The 19,642-nt window shown below is 40.8% G+C and overlaps 1 protein-coding gene across 2 annotated transcripts in view; it reads right to left on the reverse strand.

Annotated features, from left to right (window-relative positions):
* The window catches only part of LOC139164361 (abnormal spindle-like microcephaly-associated protein homolog), a 43,516-nt gene that overhangs the window by 18,004 nt on the left and 5,870 nt on the right, over positions 1-19,642 (reverse strand). For both annotated transcript variants that reach the window (XM_070746379.1, XM_070746380.1), the window contains exons 3-12: positions 9,884-11,117; positions 9,585-9,680; positions 6,831-6,980; positions 4,897-5,139; positions 4,501-4,568; positions 3,915-4,056; positions 3,499-3,629; positions 1,364-1,539; positions 1,129-1,274; positions 959-1,044 (exon numbers count right to left, since the gene is read on the reverse strand). In XM_070746379.1, coding sequence (XP_070602480.1) covers positions 959-1,044; positions 1,129-1,274; positions 1,364-1,539; positions 3,499-3,629; positions 3,915-4,056; positions 4,501-4,568; positions 4,897-5,139; positions 6,831-6,980; positions 9,585-9,680; positions 9,884-11,117 — 2,472 coding nt within the window. The remainder of the gene's footprint in view (positions 1-958; positions 1,045-1,128; positions 1,275-1,363; positions 1,540-3,498; positions 3,630-3,914; positions 4,057-4,500; positions 4,569-4,896; positions 5,140-6,830; positions 6,981-9,584; positions 9,681-9,883; positions 11,118-19,642) is intronic.

Here is a 19,642-nt window from a genome sequence, read left to right on the forward strand (position 1 = left end):
ATGTCCCCCCTTCTCCTTCTGTCCTCCAGACTATACAGATTGAGTTCATTAAGTCTTTCCTGATACGTTTTATGCTTAAGACCTTCCACCATTCTTGTAGCCCGTCTTTGGACCCGTTCAATTTTGTCAATATCTTTTTGTAGGTGAGGTCTCCAGAACTGAACACAGTATTCCAAATGTGGTCTCACCAGCACTCTATATAGTGGGATCATAATCTCCCTCTTCCTGCTTGTTATATCATTTTTTTTTCAGTTCAATTTTCATATCATTATGTTCAGAAATGTTCAAACTAGTAATTCCACACCAAATTTAGTAAAATTGTATGTTGTTTGCAGGCAAAACTATCTATAAATTGAAAACAAATTCACAAAAAGGAGGGGGAGCTTTTATGGAAAAATAAACCAATAAGCATTATTTTTTTATTTCAATTTTCATTTCATTGTGTGCAGAAATGTTGAACCTAGTTTCCAAGGGAAAGAAGTTTTCAAATTGACCAAATATAAGCACTTAAAATAAAGAATTTTCGGTGCGAGTCACACAGACTCGTAAACAGTAAAAGTGTATAGTGGTTTTGAACAAAGCAGCAGGGTTAAAAAGTTGCAGTGCTGAAAAATGATGCTGAAAATTAAGCTTTAAATAATGACAGCAATCAATTTCTTGATAATATGTGCATATTTTAAAGGTTTCAAATCTTAATATCTATAGCTGCCACTTTGTATGACAGCTTTTCATGAAAGCCTTCGAAATGTACAAATGTATCCACATCAGTGCTGTCATCTATTTTTAATTTTTTTCTGAAATTGAGTTTGTGCACAGCACATCTACTTTTACACATTGACTTTATGCATGAAACAGAAATATTTTGCACAGACCATTTCATGCTGATATTCTGAAGCTAGAGAATGCACTTTCTTATTTTATGCTCTAAAGATAAATTAGACCAATGATTACACAGTACCTGAAAAGCGAACACTATTTTCCATAATAAAGCAAATGTTTTCTCTCTATGTCGATCTACAATATCCTTTGCGTCAATGGTTGAACCTATAAATCAATGAAAAATGTTAATGAAAAGCACAATCAACAGACTGGTAGGATACCGGCTCCACATTATTTTCTAATACTTACCAAGTTCATCTTTCAACTGAATTCCATGAGCATTCAATGCCTCAAAAGCAAGTTTAACATTATGCATCTTCTGAAGTCTGCTGATTGCAGGCACTCTTAATTTTTTTGAAAGAGTCCAATCTGATGACAGCAGTTCTAAAGTTCTCCTTAAATACATTAATATTTCATATTAAAAAGTAATTAATTTCTTCATGCAACATTGTAACTGTAATGAAAAAATTCAGTAAAAACTTACACAAGACGAATGCCACATTGTAAGTCTGTAGCTAAATTTGTAACACCAAAGTCAAATTCATCCAGCGTAGTCTGTACATGATTAACAGGGAAACCCATGAAGCCCAAGTGACGTGAAAGATCACCTTCTCCACTTAAAAAGTCCCGGGAAAATGCTAGTAATATTTCTTTACTAGACTAGGGGGGGAAAAGGGGGTAGAAAGAATCAGTACACGTAAATAGAGCTATTATCCTACATAATTAATGAGTCTTAAGTCACTGAACTATAATATAAATATTACTGCAAGCTGTATACTTTAATAATATTGGTAATACAGTAGAACCCCGACTTACGAAATTAATTGGTTCCGGAAGGAGGCTCGTACGTCGAAAAGCTCGTATGTCGAAACATTGTTTCCCATAGGAAACAATGGAAAAGCGATTAATGCGTGCAAGCCCGGGGAAGTTCGCCAGGAGTCAGCGGAGAAGCGGTGCGCCTGTTTTAAAAGATCGGAGCCGGCCTGGGGGGGCTTTCCAGCAACCCCCGAGCCCCCAACCCGGGCTCGGGGGTTGCTGGAAAGCCCCCCCAGGCCGGCTCCGATCTTTTAAAACAGGCGCGCCGCTTCTCCGCTGACTCCTAAAGCGGGGAAGTTCGCCAGGAGTCAGCGGAGAAGCGGCGCGCCTGTTTTAAAAGATCGGAGCCGGCCTGGGGGGGCTTTCCAGCAACCCCCGAGCCCCCAACCCGGGCTCGGGGGTTGCTGGAAAGCCCCCCCAGGCCGGCTGCGATCTTTTAAAACAGGCGCACGGCTTCTCCGCTGACTCCTAAAGCGGGGAAGTTCGCCAGGAGTCAGCGGAGAAGCCGCGCGCCTGTTTTAAAAGATCGCAGCCAGCCTGGGGGGACTTTCCAGCAACCCCCGAGCCCCCAACCCGGCTCGGGGGTTGCTGGAAAGCCCCCCCAGGCTGACTCCGATCTTTTAAAACAGGCGCGCCGCTTCTCCGCTGACTCCTGGCGAACTTCCCCGCTTTAGGAGTCAGCGGAGAAGCCGCGCGCCTGTTTTAAAAGATCGGAGCCGGCCTGGGGGGGGCTTTCCAGCAACCCCCGAGCCCGGGTTGGGGGCTCGGGGGTTGCTGGAAAGCCCCCCCCAGGCCGGCTCCGATCTTTTAAAACAGCCGCGCGCTTCTCCGCTGACTCCTGAAGCGGGGAAGTTCCTGAAAGGGACGGGGAAAGCCCTCTCTCGCAGCGAAAGCGCTCCCAGCCAGGGGGCTGCGAGAGAGGGCTTTCTCCGTCCCTTTCAGGAAAGCGCGCCGCGCCCCTTTCGCAGCCCCCAAGAAGGGGTTTTTTGCTTTTCCCCCCCCCCCCGCGTCACGGGAGAGAGAGAGAGAGAGCAGCGCCCTGTCAGTTCCGAGCTGTGAGAGGGGCGCGGCACGCTTTCACGAAAGGGACGGAGAAAGCCCTCTCTCGCAGCCCCCTGGCTGGGAGCGCTTTCGCTGCGAGAGAGGGCTTTCTCCGTCCCTTTCAGGAAAGCATTCAGATCCCCCCACCCCCAGTAGAAGCCAAGGACCCGCAGAGTGGGGCGGCAGGGGAGGCGACCGCCTCTCCACTCACCAAGTGCCGGGATACGAGCTGAGAAGAGCCGGGCTGGTTTGCTTTCCTTCCTTCCCGCGCTGATGCAGAGCAAAGTGTCATGCCCCCCTGACGCTTTGGGCGGCAAAAGAGCCCAGCGTTGCTTCGGAAGCCGCCGAAAGCGCCAGGGGGGCCTGACGCTTTGCTCTGCATCAGCGCCGGAAGGAAGGAAAGCAAACCAGCCCGGCTCTTCTCAGCTCGTAGCCCGGATTTGAGCTCGGGAGACGAACAGAAATGTCTCTCCCCTCCCAGCTCTTATCTCGAGTAGCTCGTAAGTAGAGCTGCTCGTATGTCGAGGTTCCACTGTATTTCCTTTAATTACAATCATTAATGAAACTTCCAGTTAGATATTATGCAGTTCAAAAACATGTAATAAACCCATTGTTGATTAAATTCAGCCCTGAAAAATTATTGTACTTTATATCTATTATTTTTAAAAAATCAAAAAGAAATAAGCATGGCTTGTGTCTTTCAAATACACAAATACATACATATTGTAGGCAAACATAATTCAAGACAAGCTTAAGGAATACCTTATATTCTGCATTTTTGAAGAATAAGCAAGGGTCATGTTCAATAATTCGAGATACTTTGGCACGATCAAGGAAACAAACCAGTAGTAGAAGTTTTTTCAGTGTAAATTTGGACAGTGCTTCTTCATGACCTACAAATGCAATATTTTATATAGAGATGCTTCTTGTAACTATTTTTTTACCTTTGTTCTTTTCAATCAATCTGGATACGTACAAGGATTTTTAAAAACATTTTTGGAAATGTTTGCCATTTCCTTCTTACGATAGAATGATTAGCCCAAGGATATCTGACTGAATTCATGACTAAGGCTAAAATTCATAAACTTCCAGTTTCCAGCCTGGTACCTTTAACCACTATACCAAGCTTGCTCTCAATTTCAAAATTCTGTTACGTTAATAGCAAAGAAAAATGTTACCATCTCGATAAAGATGAGGCACGGTTGGGTGTCGGTATTCAGCTGCTATAACTGGGTTCCATAACAAGCGATTTAGTATAAACACTGCCAAACCCATCATATCACTGTTACTTTCCAAAGCAATCAGTTCACCAAAGATTGTCTGACAAAGAGAAAAGGGTGAAAATAATTCAAACTATGAATAAAACTATTGAAGCAATAGGATAGCACTCAAATTTTTGAAACAATTTGGTACATGAACATATCATTAATTTCATTGCAATTTCATTAATTTATCTTCACAGAATATTTTAGCAAGCAATAGAATAATGTATGGGAAAGTAAGAAAACAATATACAATATTATTATGTTAATGCAGTTGTTATCATCACTGAAAATCAGCTTAATGAGCCACAAAATACTACACTTGTTTTGCTGTTATATGATACCTATTCATATAAACATTATGTTCTCAAGCAGAAGAATTTTACATTTAAAGAATCAAGGTCATGTACCTGACCTTGAACAGTTTCTTGTAACACAATAAAGATTACTCTACAAAATAACATACTGCTTACAGAATAATCATTACAAAGTACAAACTCACTTCTAGGCCGATGCGCAACCACAGTGGATTGTAACATAACAGCCAGCTGAGGATTTTCTGTCGTTCTCCTGAAAGAAAGACACAAAAGTATTATGTAGTGAAAGCATTTCTGAATGTTACAGAAAGATATTGAACACATTAGTAGCAGACACAGTCAATTTATTTATCAATTTTCTTAAGCCAACACCTCCTCCCCACCCTCCCAACAAAAAACCAGCAAAAAACCAGCAGCCCGCAACCTTTTGGACACCAGGGAGCAGTTCCATGAAGATTTTTCTTGCATCCCGTGGATGGAGCTTCACTTGCTTGCAGTTTGGTTGGCATGCCATGGATGGGTGCCAGTTCATGGTCCAGGGATTGGGGGACCCCTGCTCTAAAACACAACTATATTCTTACCAATATCCTTCCACAGATGTCTGTCTTTTCGAACTAGCAAACGTTTTGCTTCAATTTCAATCTCCAGCCTCTTTATTGCTTTCATCATTTCATCACAAGTAAACAAACGGAAAGATGACCTACGAAGTTTGTTTAATTTGCATCGAGTCGTATATGCTCTTAATGATGCTTCTTCTTTTGTTGGTGCTTTAGGAACACTGGTTTTATAAGTCTCTGTTCCCAGGATGAGACATGCTGTATTAACTAATAAAGAGAAAATGGTTGTATGCATGTAAAACATACACTATCTCATCTTAAAAATAATTTGAGTTGTCATTAGGTGTTCTGCCTCCAATTACGAACATATCAAAACACACCATTTGAACAAACTTAATCAATAAACCACTAATGATTGGCTTAGCAATGGAGACACACACAGAAATCAAAAAGTGATCCTTTCTTGCAAAACGTCAGCTGCTAATTTATTATTTATAAATTGCTAGTTAATCTTCATAAGCAGATGGTGTAAGTTCAGACAGTCTTAACTTGTATAGATGGTGGCAAGGCATGTCAGAGCCCTGGTCTCAGCCTGCTGCTGCTGAACGTCAGGTCTGTAATCAGCAAGGCCCGTCTGGTCCGGGATATACTCCTGGAGGAGGCAGACCTGGCATGCATAACTGAGACCTGGCTGGGCCCTGAGAGGGCTGTTCTCCTCTTGGAGATGTGCCCAGACGAGTTTCAGGTACTGCACCAGCCGTGATACCAGGGAAGCAGTGGAAGAGTGGCAATTATAGTCCGGAAAACTCTTAGTCATCACAGGATCTCTGCACCCGAGATTGCCAGGTACTTACTTACAGGACCACCTTCTGCCTCATACCTCTTAATGGCCAACAAGGGCCCATAGGGCTGGCCTTCTCCAGGTCCCGTCCACCAAACAATATCGGCTGGTGGGGCTGCAGGGAAGGGCCTTCTCTGTGGCAGCTCTGACCCTGTGGAATCAACTGCTTCCAGAGATCCGTGCTATCCCCATCCCACCAATCTTCTGGAAAACCTGGCTTTTTCGGCAATTCTGGGACTAGGAATGACTGAGTCTATGCATGGTTTTTTGGATTAGTTATGTATTTTATGCTGTTTGCTGTTTTTTAGTTGTGGTTATTGTTATTGTGAGCCACCCAGAATCCGTCTGGAATTGGGAGGCATATAAATATCACAAAATAAATAATTTTTTGTACTTTGGCAAAATGCCCGGGAGTCTTGCTTGATAAGCTATTCAAGGCAGAAAGAGTAGATTTTCACAAGACAATCACAAAAGATAGACGAGCCTAAATTGTTGTTTTCTGCTGAGTTTTAGCTGCCTCTACTGTTCTTAAGTAAACTAGGGGAGTGGCCAATTAACCCCAGTTTTACTCCTGAAGAGACCTCCTCTGGAGTAACCATTCCTGTCTCTTGGCAGCTGCGGGTTCTTGCATCTGCCATGAGGTGCTGGAAGTTTCGAAGACCCTGGCTGAACCTCTGCCTCTGGCATCAAGTTCTCACCATCCTCTTCACTGTCCAACTCCGATGCCAGCTGTACAGGCCGCTGGTCTATCACGAAGCCGATCTCCTCCTAAACAGGATCCGCTATCAGCTCCATGGGCTGCTGGCGGGCCACAGCAGAAGGATGGCCAGATGGCTAAAACTTGCTGAGTACAAGTGACACCAAATCCTAAGCAAGTCTAGCAATCAAAAGAAAAGACCTTTTAATCTGATTGCTAGGCTGACTTTAGATAATAGTATCAGGTCCAACACAACTATATTTCTAGCTGATTGTAATAAATGTGTAGATGCATGAAAAAATCATACTGAAACATTTTTATGCATATACACACAGCTAATTTCTGGAACGCGCAACAGTTCTTATATTTTGTAATAACTCTTAATCCTTGAAAAATTAAGATGCCATTGATTAACTTTACCTTGTGAAACGTCTGTTTTCAGAGTAAAATCATCAGGAGTAAGTACAAAATTCAACCACCATGTAAAACCTCGTTGTTGTTTTTCTTTCCACTGCTCATCGTAAAACATATTCTTTGCTGCAAAAGGCATTGGATGCCTAGGAATATTACCTAATGAGAATATATCAAAGCTCCATTTATAACTGTAAACGAACACTAGGAAATGCTGGGCAAAGGATTGGAAATAGGATTTTCTTGAAATACATAAACCCTTATAATAAATGAATAATAATAATAATTTATTAGATTTGTATGCCGCCCCTCTCCGCAGACTCGGGGCGGCACATAACAACAATGTGCAATGTAACAAATCTAATATTTTTAACAAAGTATCTAAAAACCCGTCATTTAAAACCATACAACACAAGCATACCATACATAAAACGTGCACTTAACTGGCTCTTTTATTTAGTGTGACTGCTTTGAAGGTTGTTCTGGTTATTTGAATATGAATATGCATTCAGAAACAACAATTGTAACTACCAATAAAGTGAGGCAGGTCTGTATGCACAGATTGCTTCTTGGCCTTTTGGCTACAATCAAAAATGTAATGCAAATAGTTGCGGGGACAAGCTTTTAAAGGAGCAGCACAAGCTTTTCAAATCACATGACTGCTTCAACACTGAAAAATATTGACTTGCTTATGCTAAATAAGATTGTGAAGTGTCTCTTTCTAATGTTTTGTACTACAAAAAATGAGATAATGGAACAGATGAACAACTATAATGAAACAAGTGTTTTAAGATTTCACATAATTCTCCATTATTCTCAAAAAAACTTTCAAGCTTGAGGTGAATTCTGGTTAAATTATTCCTTTTTTATTATTCTTTGCTTTCTTGTTCAATCTGTGTATGCAACCAATAGTTCAACATATGGAACTCATCAGGTTGTACACTACACTCATGAATATATATGTTTATAAGCAGGAATTATCCATTTTGGATTGAAAATAGCATCTTTAGGAGTTCACCTATCAGCCTTCACTCTGCCACTTTGTGGGCCTAAATCACTACACAATAATTTTTTGAACTCTTCCATATCATTCATGGAGTTCAGAGGTTGAGCACCAAACCTACTACTAGTAGGTGGCGAGGGGGGCGTTTGCCCAGGTTCGCCTGGTGCACCAGTTGCGGCCCTACTTGGACCGGGGGTCACTGCTCACAGTCACTCATGCCCTCATCACCTTGAGGTTCTACTACTGTATCGCTCTCTACATGGGGCTATCTTTGAAGAGTGTTTGGAAACTTCAGGTCGTGCATAATGCAGCTGCGAGAGCAATCATGGGCTTCCCTAGGTATGCCCATGTTACACCAACACTCCGCAGTCTGCATTGGTTTCCGATCAGTTTCCGGTCACAATTCAAAGTGTTGGTTATGACCTATAAAGCCCTTCATGGCACCAGACCAGAATATCTGCGAGACCGCCTTCTGCCGCACGAATCCCAGCGGCTGGTTAGGTCCCACAGAGTTGGCCTTCTCCAGGTCCCGTCGACTAAACAATGTCGGCTGGCGGAACCCAAGGGAAGAGCCTTCTCTTTGGCAGCCCCAACCTTCTGGAACGAGCTCCCCTCAGAGATTAGGATTGCCCCCACCCTTCTTGCCTTTCGTAAACTCCTTAAAACTCCCTCTGCCGTCAGGCATGGGGGAACTGAGATATCTCTCCTTGCCTATGTAGTTTTATGTATGGTATGTTTGTGTGTATGATTTGTAAATAATGGGGCTTTTAGACTTTTAATGTTAGATTTGTTATTTTAGACTTTTAATATTCGATTTGTCATTGTATTCTTTTATCACTGTTGTGAGCTGTCCCGAGTCTACGGAGAGGGGCGGCATACAAATCTAATTAATAATAATAATAATAATAATAATAATAATAATAGTTGTTGTTGTTGTTGTTGTTGTTAGAAGACACTTTCTTCAAGCAGCAGTAAAGGACAAAGTCTGCATCTTTCAAGAAAGCCATGATTTTTATCTGGGATAATGCTTCATCGCATACATCGAAGTACGCCACTGCATGGCTAGCCAGAAAAGGGCTGTAAAGATGAAGAAATATGACATGTTCCCCTCCCTCACCTGACCTAAACTCTATTGAGAACTTGCGGGCCCTTCTTAAAGGGGATATTTGTGGTGAAAGAAAACAGTACACCCGTCTGAACAGTGTCTGGGAGACTGGTTGCTGCTTCACACAAAATTGATTTTCAACAGAAACTGACAGACTCCATAAATGTATGGCTCCATGAATGGATGACTGTTATTGAAATGAAGGGTGGCTATATTGGTCACTGTTATTTGTTTGAACTGTCAAAAATGCTTTTGTAAATCTTGAGTTGTTTATTATTCTCACTTTAACAGATGAAAATAAATGAGATGGGGAAATTTTCATTTAATTGCATAATTTTGCACATTATAAACTACCCAATAATTGTGCACACATAGTTATTTTCCTAAGAAATCCATAATCTCACTTTTACTTTTTTAATATTCAAGTTTGAGGTTTATTAACATTTTGGATTGACCAAGAGCACTGTAGTTGTTCAATAATAAAATTAATCCTCAAAAATACAGATTGCCTAATAATTGTGTTGATAGTGTAAATAAGTGAACATTTATCAGAGTAAGGAAAATTTTAGCAGACTACACCCCATGATAAAATGACTAGGCAGGGTGTAGGCAACCCTTTCTTTCAAAGTGCAAAATGCCAGGAATTTATGTTTACCTGCTTTTAAAGGCTTCACAAAAGTCAGATGAGACTGTGCAACTGGAACAATATTTTTTGTCCTTTTAAAATTCTTATATTTTTTTGATGAGGAACCTGAAAAAAATAAATTTCTAACATTCTAAACATGAAATTGAAGCAAAAGATCAAAAATTAATATAAGTAAACTATTCTATCACTTTGTAATCACAAGAGAGAATGAGAACAAAAGATTGGTTCACTCTTAAGTTTCATAAAATATTATTTTTTCTAACAGAATAACAATTGAAAATTAAATGCTTTTTTTTTTTTTACATTACCAAATCTCTTCTTTTGCTTATCTCCATTCTGAGATTTGGAAACTGCTAATTTCAAAGCATTCTTGCTTCCATTTTCATCATTGGATACCAGAGTTCTTTTTCTTCCTAAATTTTCTGCATATTCTTCTTTTCCATTAACATCTTCCAAATATTCTCCACTTTTTCTTTTACGATTATGAGACGATTCCAAATAAATGAATCCGGATTTATCTTTGATACATTTAGTTTCATTTGAAACACTTTCTATAACTGGAAGTCTTGGCAATATGTCCAGATTTTTAGGGATAATGTCCGTACAATGCTCTATTGCATTAGAAAGACTTTTTTTAGATTTTAGTTTTAACATCTTTGCTTCTTTTCCTTCAGGATTGGGCTTAGTTTTGGTAGCAGTGCTAGAAAGCAAAGGCTTTATTTTGCTCTGAAGGCAGCAAGCTTGATCACTTGTCTTGGATTTGACATTTTGTTCAATCTTCTTATAGCAACGTGTTGTAGGATTTTTTTCATTTATATTGTTGGGAGTTTTGGTGGAAAGCTGAGGTTCTATAAAAAAAGCAACTTGTACCTTTTCTTTCTGTTTTGAAACTTTTGCTGTTGACATACATGATTTCACATCTGAAGAAAAGGACACAGTTTTACATTCTGAGATTGGTTGAACAACCATTTGATTTTCTTTTAAAAACTGATCAGGTGAAAGAATAGGCATTGCTATTGCTGCATCTTCTGTCACTTCATAACTATTGTTTATAAAAGAATCAGGACTTAAAATTTTCCTACGATTCAAAGACATATTCAATTGTTCTGGTGTACCGACTGATTTTGCATTTATTTCTGCTGAGTTAATATTATATTGGCATACGTTTTCCCCCAAAACATTAGCACATAGAGTTGTAACAGTAGGGGTTTCTGTTACATTATTTAATAACTTATGACAGGCTGGTGCTTCTGGAATAGAATATGTAGTTGATAGGGGAGTATAAAAGACATGTTGGTTCTTCTGACTGACGGGATTAATAGGGGAAAGAGATAGGTTATGTTCTGAAATGATTAAGGAATTTCCATTAGGTGAAATTCTGTTTGAATTCACTTCCAGATTCTCACAAGACTGAAGAGGGCTTCTGTTTTTCTCTGTTTTTTCAGACACCTGAAATGTTTTATTTATACTTTTAACGACTGGCACTCTTTTTCGTAATTGCTGCGCAGGGGGTCTTCTTTTAATAGTATCCCAAAGATTTTTCTGAAATGATATTAAATACACATAGGCAAGTATTATAATTTTCCTTATTTTCCCTATAAAATTAAAAGCTCATACTGCCTGACATATTTATAAATAAATATAAAGGAACACTGATTCTCATTGTTAAAATTGGTAGCAGCATTTTAACTCTACTATGTACGTATGTCTACTGAATGTTTTATTTACAATGGCTATTTTTTCATTTTGTTGAATTCAATGTTGGGGGAAATTCAGGATGCTTAAAACCAAGGGAGATATATTAAAATTTTCAGAGAAGGCACAATAATATATAGCAGATGTAAATGTTGCGGAGACTTTAAATATATAAAACTCATAGACCAATGATATTTCTGCGTCTTTAATTACATTGGTATATGATTTTGCACTTTCAAGAAAACCAAACATGCCTTTTCAAACATGCCAACAATTTATGCAGAAAAGCTTATTACATAGATGGATATCCTGCCTGTCAAACTAAGAGACTGACTTTATTAACAAGCAGAAGAAGAAAGATTTTAAAGAGCTGCTGGAAGAAAAATCTGGTCCTGTTCCAAACTGGGAGAAGGATGCTGTTGAAATGAACTGGAGGCAGGCTGCATCTTGAAAAGGAGGTCTCTATTTATTTTTAATATATAATTTTTAAATATAAACTTAATATTTAAATATATAATTGTAACCAGAAACCACAATTAGAGCAGCATGTTTCTGGGCTAGTTAATAAAAGGGGTTGAGAGTAGGTAGGCTTTTATACATTCTTTGGCCTTTGTGACTGACATGCATGTTCTTGTGCAAGAATATGTCGTTTAATATTTTAATGGCTGTTGTCAGATTCCTATCTGGTCAGGGTCCAGCGGAATGAATATAAAATATCCCTTCCAAAAGGCTAGCCCATTGATGGAAAACCTATGGCACACGTACCACAGGTGGCAGGCAGAGCCATATCTGAGGACATGCGAAGCATTACTCTATGTCAGCTCCAGCGCACATGTGTACTGGCCAGCTGATTTTCGGCCTTCTTTTCTATCATTTTTCAGGAAAGCCTACTGAAGCCTAGGGACGGTGAAAAATGGCCCAAGGGCCTGTGCGCATGTGTGAGGGGAGGGGAGGGGTTGTGTTAGCATACAGCATGGAAAAAGGGGAATAGAATGTTACATGAGGGCAAATTTGCATACTGGCATACAGTTGGTTTTGGCAGTTGGAAGAGATAATTCTATTTTTTCGTATGTTGACTGTTGGTGAATCTGCATCATAGAGAGCATATGGATTCTCTTAATGTTAGAGTTCATGAGAGAATATATATATATATATATAATGTTCATAGATATATATAATGTTCATAGATATATATTGTGTATGCTTGGTTTTAATAATGGGGTTTTTAGTGTTTTTTAAATGATTAGATTTGTTCTTACAGTGTCTTTGTTATTGTTGTGAGCCTACGGAGAGGGGCGGCATACAAATCTAATTAATAATAATAATAATAATAATAATAATAATAATAATAATAATAAATATTTAAGATTAGGGTAGGATCTAAATGAAGTACAAGGACTGTGTATATATGTTATTACTTGAGAAGTATAGTTCTGCTGTAATGGGTTACAGGTCCAGAAAATACCCATTATAATTTGTTGTGCTTCATTAAAGTTTAATAAGAAAAAGAAGAAGAAAAATTTTGTGGAAAAGACAAGTGGAAGGCTGTGGCAGTTGGTGGTGTTAACTGCAGTAGCCGGAATTTCTGTGACAGTTGGCAGTGTGATGAGAAAATTTAAAGGCACAGTATTAAAAGTGCAAATCGCTCTCTGAAGATTTATCAAAATGTCTGGGGATATGATACAAAAGTCACTAATCAGCAAATTGAATGGAGAAAACTATAGTTCATGGTGTATAACAGTGTTTCCCAATCAGTGTGCCGCGAGCCCGGCCTGGCTGGAGCTTCCCTGGTGGTGACGGCAAGTGAGCTTTTGGGGCCCGGTGGGAGGGCGCCGGCCACTGTGTGCCCGCACAGCCATTAGGAAACACCCCCCCGGCAGAAATTTTTGAAGTGGCGCAAAGCCACGCAGTCCTGAATCGCTCCCTTCTCTGGCCAGCAAAGTCGGCTGCCCAGGAAAGCGCTGCGTTTGAAAAGCACGCTGCTTTCCCAGGCAGCCGGCTTGTTGGCCCCAGAAGCGAGCGATCCGGGACTGCGTGGCTTTGCGCTGTGATGACAACAACGGTGCCGTGGTGGCCTTCAAATGCCGCCCTTCATGGCGCCCCACCACCCGTTCCTCAGGTAGAAGTCTGGTGCGCTGCCGGGAGGGGGAGGTGGCACGTGGCAGGGCGCTGAGCGCCATGGACACCTCGGAGGGTGAAGGGGTGAATGTGGCTGCTGCCTCTTAGGCGGAGGCGAAGGTGACAGCGGAGTCTGCGGTGGGGCCATGTGGGGACGCTGATCCAGGGGGCCGCGGACCGGCAAGCCGCCCTCCACTCTCTCTCTGCGCGCTCTCTCTCTTTCTCTCTGTTGCCGGCGTGATGCATGAGAGAGAAAGAAAAAGAGAAAAAGGAGGAGAGCAAGAGAGAAAGAGAGAGAAGGAAAGCAAGAAAGAGAGGAAGAGAGAGAGAGAAAAAGAAGGCAAGAGAGAGAGAAGAAAAGCAAGAGAGAGAAAGAGGGAGAAAGCAAGAGAGAGAGAGAAAGCAAGAAATAGAGAAAGAGAGGAAGAGAGAGAGAGAAAGAAAGCAAGAGAGAAAGCGAAAGAGAGAAGGAAAGCAAGAGAGAAAGAGAGAAAGAAAGAGAGAGAGAGAAAGCAAGGGAGAGAAAAAGAGAAAGAGTGTGTGTGAGAGAGAAAGAAAGCAAGAAAGAGAAAGACAGAGAGAGGAAGAGAGAGAGAGAAAGAAAGAGAAAAAAAGCAAGAGAGAGAGAAAAAGAAAGCAAAAGAGAAAGAAAAGGAAAGCAAGAGAGAGAGAGAAAGCAAGAGAGACAGAGAAAGAGAGAGAAAGAAAGCAAGAGAGAGAGAGAGAAAGCAAGAGAGAAAGAGAAAAGGAAAGCAAGAGAGAGAGAAAGAGAGAGAGAAAGCAAGAGAGAAAGAGGGAGGGAAGGAGGGAGAGAGAAGGAGCAAAAAAGAGAGGAAGGAAGGAAGGAAGAAAGAGAGAGGGAAAGAAAGAGGGAGAGAGAAATAGGGCGAAAGGGAGGAAGAGAGGGGGTTTTTGTCCAAACTTTTTAGCCCCCCCCCCCTCAATGTTCCCCAGGATTTTGTAAATGTAAATAATGTGCCGCGGCTCAAAAAAGGTTGGGAAACACTGTACACGAATGAAGTTACTATTGGAGTCTGAAGGCTTATGGTATCTTATTGAGCAAGATCAACAAGAATGTGAAGCCAGAAGGCTTCCACAATAGATAAAACACCGAAACTAAATTGTTGGTTATAAATATACAAGATTCAATGTTGTTTAGAATTCAAGATATACCAACAGCTAAATTAATTTGGAAAACATTTGAAAACTTATATGCCAGGCCGTCAGTAAGCAAGAGGCTGTTTCTGAGGAGAATGTTGTATCAAATGAAGATAAAACAAAGTAAAAGCATGATAAATTACCTAGACAAAATTGAAGTCTGTGTGTGAGCTGAGAAAAAATAATGCACAGGTAGATAAAGAGGAGCAAGTTGCAGTGATGCTAAGTTCAGTGGGAAATAACTACTCAACAATAGTCAGTATTCTTGAAAACTTACCAAATAAACAGATAAGTGTAAAAAATGTGACAAGGAAATTTATACAAGAATACAGTAATACCTCGTCTTACGAACCTAATTGGTTCCCGGGAGAGGTTCGTAAGACAAAAAGTTCGTGAGATGAAATATTGTTTCCCATAGGAAACAATGTAAAGTCAATTAATCCGTGCAACAACAAAAAAACCCGCAAAAAAAACCCCCCGCCGCCCGGCTGTCACCTTTTGAAACAGCCGGGGGGCTTCTCGGCGGCCTCCCGAACACCGAACGCCAAACCCGAACTTCCGGGTTCGGCGTTCGGGAGGCCACCGAGAAGCCCCCCCCCCCCCCCGGCTGTTTTAAAAGGTGACAGCCGGGCGGCGGGGCTTCTCGGCAGTGGCGGGTTCGTAAGAAGAAACAAGTTCGTAAGTAGAGGCAAAAAATTTCTGAACCCCAGGTTCGTATCTCGGGTTGTTCGTAAGACGAGGGGTTTGTATTATGAGGTACCACTGTACAATAAAAGAACTAAAACATCAGGGGTGGTGGTGGTAGTGGAAGCAGCAGATTAGCTGAAAGTAATGTGGATAAAGCATTAAAGGTGAAGAAGAAAAGATGCTTCAGATGTGGGTGTGACAAACATCTTATTGGACAATGTTCACAGAAACAAGAGTACCAAGAATAAAGAAAACTTCCAAAGATATAGAAGAAAAGAAACCTGAGAAGATGATGATGTACAGAGAAAATGATGCAGAGGAGGATGAAATACAACACTGGGTGGTTGACTCAGGGGCATCAAATCATATAAGTTACAGTAATACCTCATGATACGAACATAATTGGTTCCAGGACGAAGTTCGTAAGGTGAAAAGTTCGTAAGATGAAACAATGTATCCCATAGGAATCAATGGGAAAGCGAATAATTCGTGCAAGCATTATGCGTGGGGAGGGGGAGAAGTTTTCGCTGACGGCAAAGGAGAATCCCGGCACTTCAGCTTCAGACAAGGCTCCCTTGACTAGATGCCCCCTTCCTTAGCGTCCTCTGGAGCCCGTGGGGACAGTCACATGCTCCCCCTTTTCTCCCTGGACAAGGAAGTGGCGCCCAATTGAAGTAACGATCCGGAGTCCTAATCCGGCTGCTGCTTCTCCTCCCTCTAATCCTGAGCAGCCCCATCTAGGAGAAACCGTTCTGAGTCCTCTTCGCCCTTGGGGGGAGGACGGGACTTTCACCTAGGCAGCTTCAGCTATCATTGCAAAGGAGAGGCAGCCCAGCTGCCGAAGATCAAACTGTTTCTATTCCGTTCTAAGGCAAGGCTCAGGATTCCTTAAAGGGGCAGCGCTGGCAACTTTTCTTTTTAGCACTGGGGAGAAGCAGAAGGACCCTTGCCTCCCTCCCCAGTGCTTTGCTCAGGGAGACAGAAACGGCGAAGGGGCGGGGGGAGAGAGAACGGGAGGCTCACGATTCCTTAAAGGGGCAGCGCTGGCAACTTTTCTTTTTAGCACTGGGGAGAAGCAGAAGGACCCTTGCCTCCCTCCCCAGTGCTTTGCTCAGGGAGACAGAAACGGCGAAGGGGCGGGGGGGGGGGAGAGAGAACGGGAGGCTCACGATTCCTTAAAGGGGCAGCGCTGGCAACTTTTCTTTTTAGCATTGGGGAGAAGCAGAAGGACCCTTGCCTCCCTCCCCAGTGCTTTGCTCAGGGAGACAGAAACGGCGGGGGGAGAGAGAACGGGAGGCTCACGATTCCTTAAAGGGGCAGCGCTGGCAACTTTTCTTTTTAGCATTGGGGAGAAGCAGAAAGACCCTTGCCTCCCTCCCCAGTGCTTTGCTCAGGGAGACAGAAACGGCGAAGGGGCGGGGGGGAGAGAGAATGGGAGGCTCACGATTCCTTAAAGCGGCAGCGCTGGCAACTTTTCTTTTTAGCGCTGGGGAGAAGCAGAGGGACCCTTGCCTCCCTCCCCAGTGCTTTGCTCAGGGAGACAGGGACGGCAAAGGGGTGGGGGCGGAGTGCCATTTTGCGATCTCCGGTGGGTTCGTAAGGTGAAAAAAGTTCGTAAAAAGAGGCAAATTTTTTCTGAACCTCGGGTTCGTATCTCGAAGTGTTCGTATCATGAGGGGTTCGTATCATAAGGTACTACTGTATAATAAAAATATTTTTTTGCAGGTTACAAAGCAAGAAGAGTCATATGGATGGGTCGAGATAACTGATGGACAGGAAATAAGAATATCAGGGGTCGGAAAGGCGAAGATATCAGCACTGAAACATCCAGAAGATCAAGACAACAATGTGTGGAACAATGTTATGTGAGTTCCAAAAATCAGTAGCAATTTATTGACTGTGTCTAGACTAAATAAGGATGGTTTTTCTGTATTATTTGAAAACAATATATGTAAGATAATGCACAAGGGCAAAGTTTGTGTAACAGGTAAGATGGAAGGGTCTTTATATGTAATTGACGGGAAGGAGAATTTGGAAAGGGCAAAAAGGATGTTTGCAAAATTTAAGTGAAGAAAAATATAAAGTTCCAATTTGCATAGATAAATGGCATCGTAGGTTAAGCCGTGTGAATTTTGGGTATTTGAATAAGATGATAAATGGAAAAAATGAATATAATTTAAAAGTACAAAAATTTGAAACTATGTAGCGTGTAACTGCTGTAACACTGAAAAAGCAAAGAGAAAAACAGTTTCTATCAGAAATAATGCAAGGTCAAAAAGAGTAATGGAACTTATACACATTTACATGCGCGGACCAGTATCTTGCAAAAGTGTTTATTTTTAATCATTATCAATGATTTCTCCAGATATTTCTTTGTATATATCAATATCACTTATATCAATATCAGTGCTTTCCAGCTCTCTCTAAGCAGTTTACAGACTCAGCATATCGCCCCCAACAATCTGGGTCCTCATTTTACCCACCTCGGAAGGATGGAAGGCTGAGTCAACCTTGAGCCGGTGGTGAGATTTGAACTGGTGAACTACAGCCAGCAGAAGCAGCTTGCAGTATTGCACACTAACCACTGCGCCACCAACGCATATCCAATGGAGAGTAAGTCAGAGGTACTAAAATGGTTCAAATTCTTTGTTATGTGGTCAAAGAGGAAATTTGGAAATACAATCACTACAATATTAAGTGACAATGGTAGTGAATTCAAATATAAATTTTGAAAATTATTTAATGTCACAAGGCATAAGTCATAGACGCACTCCAATATATACCTCAGAAGAATGGGGAATTATTGAAAGGAAGCTTCAGACATTATGTGCTGGAGTCAGAGCAGTACTTTTGGATGCCAAATTAGAAAGGAAATTTTGAGCTGAAGGGCTCAGGTGTTTAAATTACATACAAAATAGAATTTATCACTCCTATCTTAGAAAGTCTCCATATGAAGTTCTGTATGAAATAAAGCCAAATCTGAGCTATACTAGGGTGTTTGGATGTATAGCATATGTTCATGTTCCAAATCAGATCAGAGGAAAATTAGATTCAAGGGGCAAGAAAGGAATAATTTTCATAACATATGATGAGAATAGCCATGCACAGAGAATTTATATAGAAGATAGTGTAGTAATGTCTAGAAGTATAATATTTGAAGACATAGGGAGAGAACATGTGTGGTTGAGAAATAAAAATAATGAGAAAGAAAATAGTTAGAAAAGAAAAAACAGGAAGTAGCTGAAGTTAAAAAGGTGAATAAGGCTAGAGTAAAGTTAGTAAAAGAGGCACAAAATTGGGAAGAAGTAGATAAAATGCCAAATGAAGAGACAAGTAGATGGAAAAAGGCAGCTTCAGAAGAAATTGATTCATTGAAAAAAATTAAACTTGGAAATTGGTAACGCTACCAGAAGAAAAGAAACCGATTGGTTGCAAGTGGGTGTTTAATGCCAAAAATAATGGAGAAAGCAGCATAATGAGGTATAAAGCTAGGCTAGTAGCATTGGGATATAATCAAAAAGAAGGGTTAAAAATAGAACTAAGCACATTGATATTCGTTATCTTCAAGTGAAAGATATGGTGTTTAAGAAAGAAATTGTCTTAGAATATATGCCAACAGAAAATATGCTAGCTGATATATTTACAAAGCCATTATCAAATAAATGAAAGACATAGAAACTTGATGGATTTGTTAGCAGTAAAGAAAAAAAATGAAAATGTTTTCCCATGCAAATGAAATAAGAAATGAATTTATATTGTTTTAGTTTGAAAAAATATATAAATTATTTCAGCAGGGGTATGTTAGCATACAGGATGGGAAAAAGGGAATAGAATGTTACATGAGGGCTAATTTGCATAGTGGCATACAGTCGGTTTTGGCAGTTGGAAGGGAGAATTCTATTTTTTCGTATGCTGACTGTTGATGAATCTGCATCATAGGGAGCAGACAGATTCTCTTAATATTAGAGTTCATGAGAGAATATATATACAGTGGTACTTCGACATACGAGCTGACCTCGTATGTCGATCATCTCCTATCTCGAACAAATGCATTTAGATTTATTTGGCTTTTCGCGTGGAGATAACTGGAAAAAATGGAATTCTTGCGCCACCTAGTGGACGCTCAGCTCATATCCTGAATTTGAGCTCGGGTGTCGAACAGAAATTTTGCTCACGTCGCAGCTTGTAACTTGAAATACTCGCATGTGGAGCAGCTCGTATCTAGAGGTACTACTGTATATATAATGTTCATAGATAAAATATTTAAGAATAGCATCTAAATGAAGTACAAGGACTGTGTATACATGTTATTACTTCAGAAGAGAAGTATAGTTCTGCTGTCAAGTTGTTATTTGTGAAAACATAAAACAAGTTCTATGAAAAAGAAGAAATAAATCACATAAGCTTAT

The sequence above is a fragment of the Erythrolamprus reginae genome, chromosome 3, assembly GCF_031021105.1.
Source record: "Erythrolamprus reginae isolate rEryReg1 chromosome 3, rEryReg1.hap1, whole genome shotgun sequence".
Taxonomy (NCBI): domain Eukaryota; kingdom Metazoa; phylum Chordata; class Lepidosauria; order Squamata; family Dipsadidae; genus Erythrolamprus; species Erythrolamprus reginae.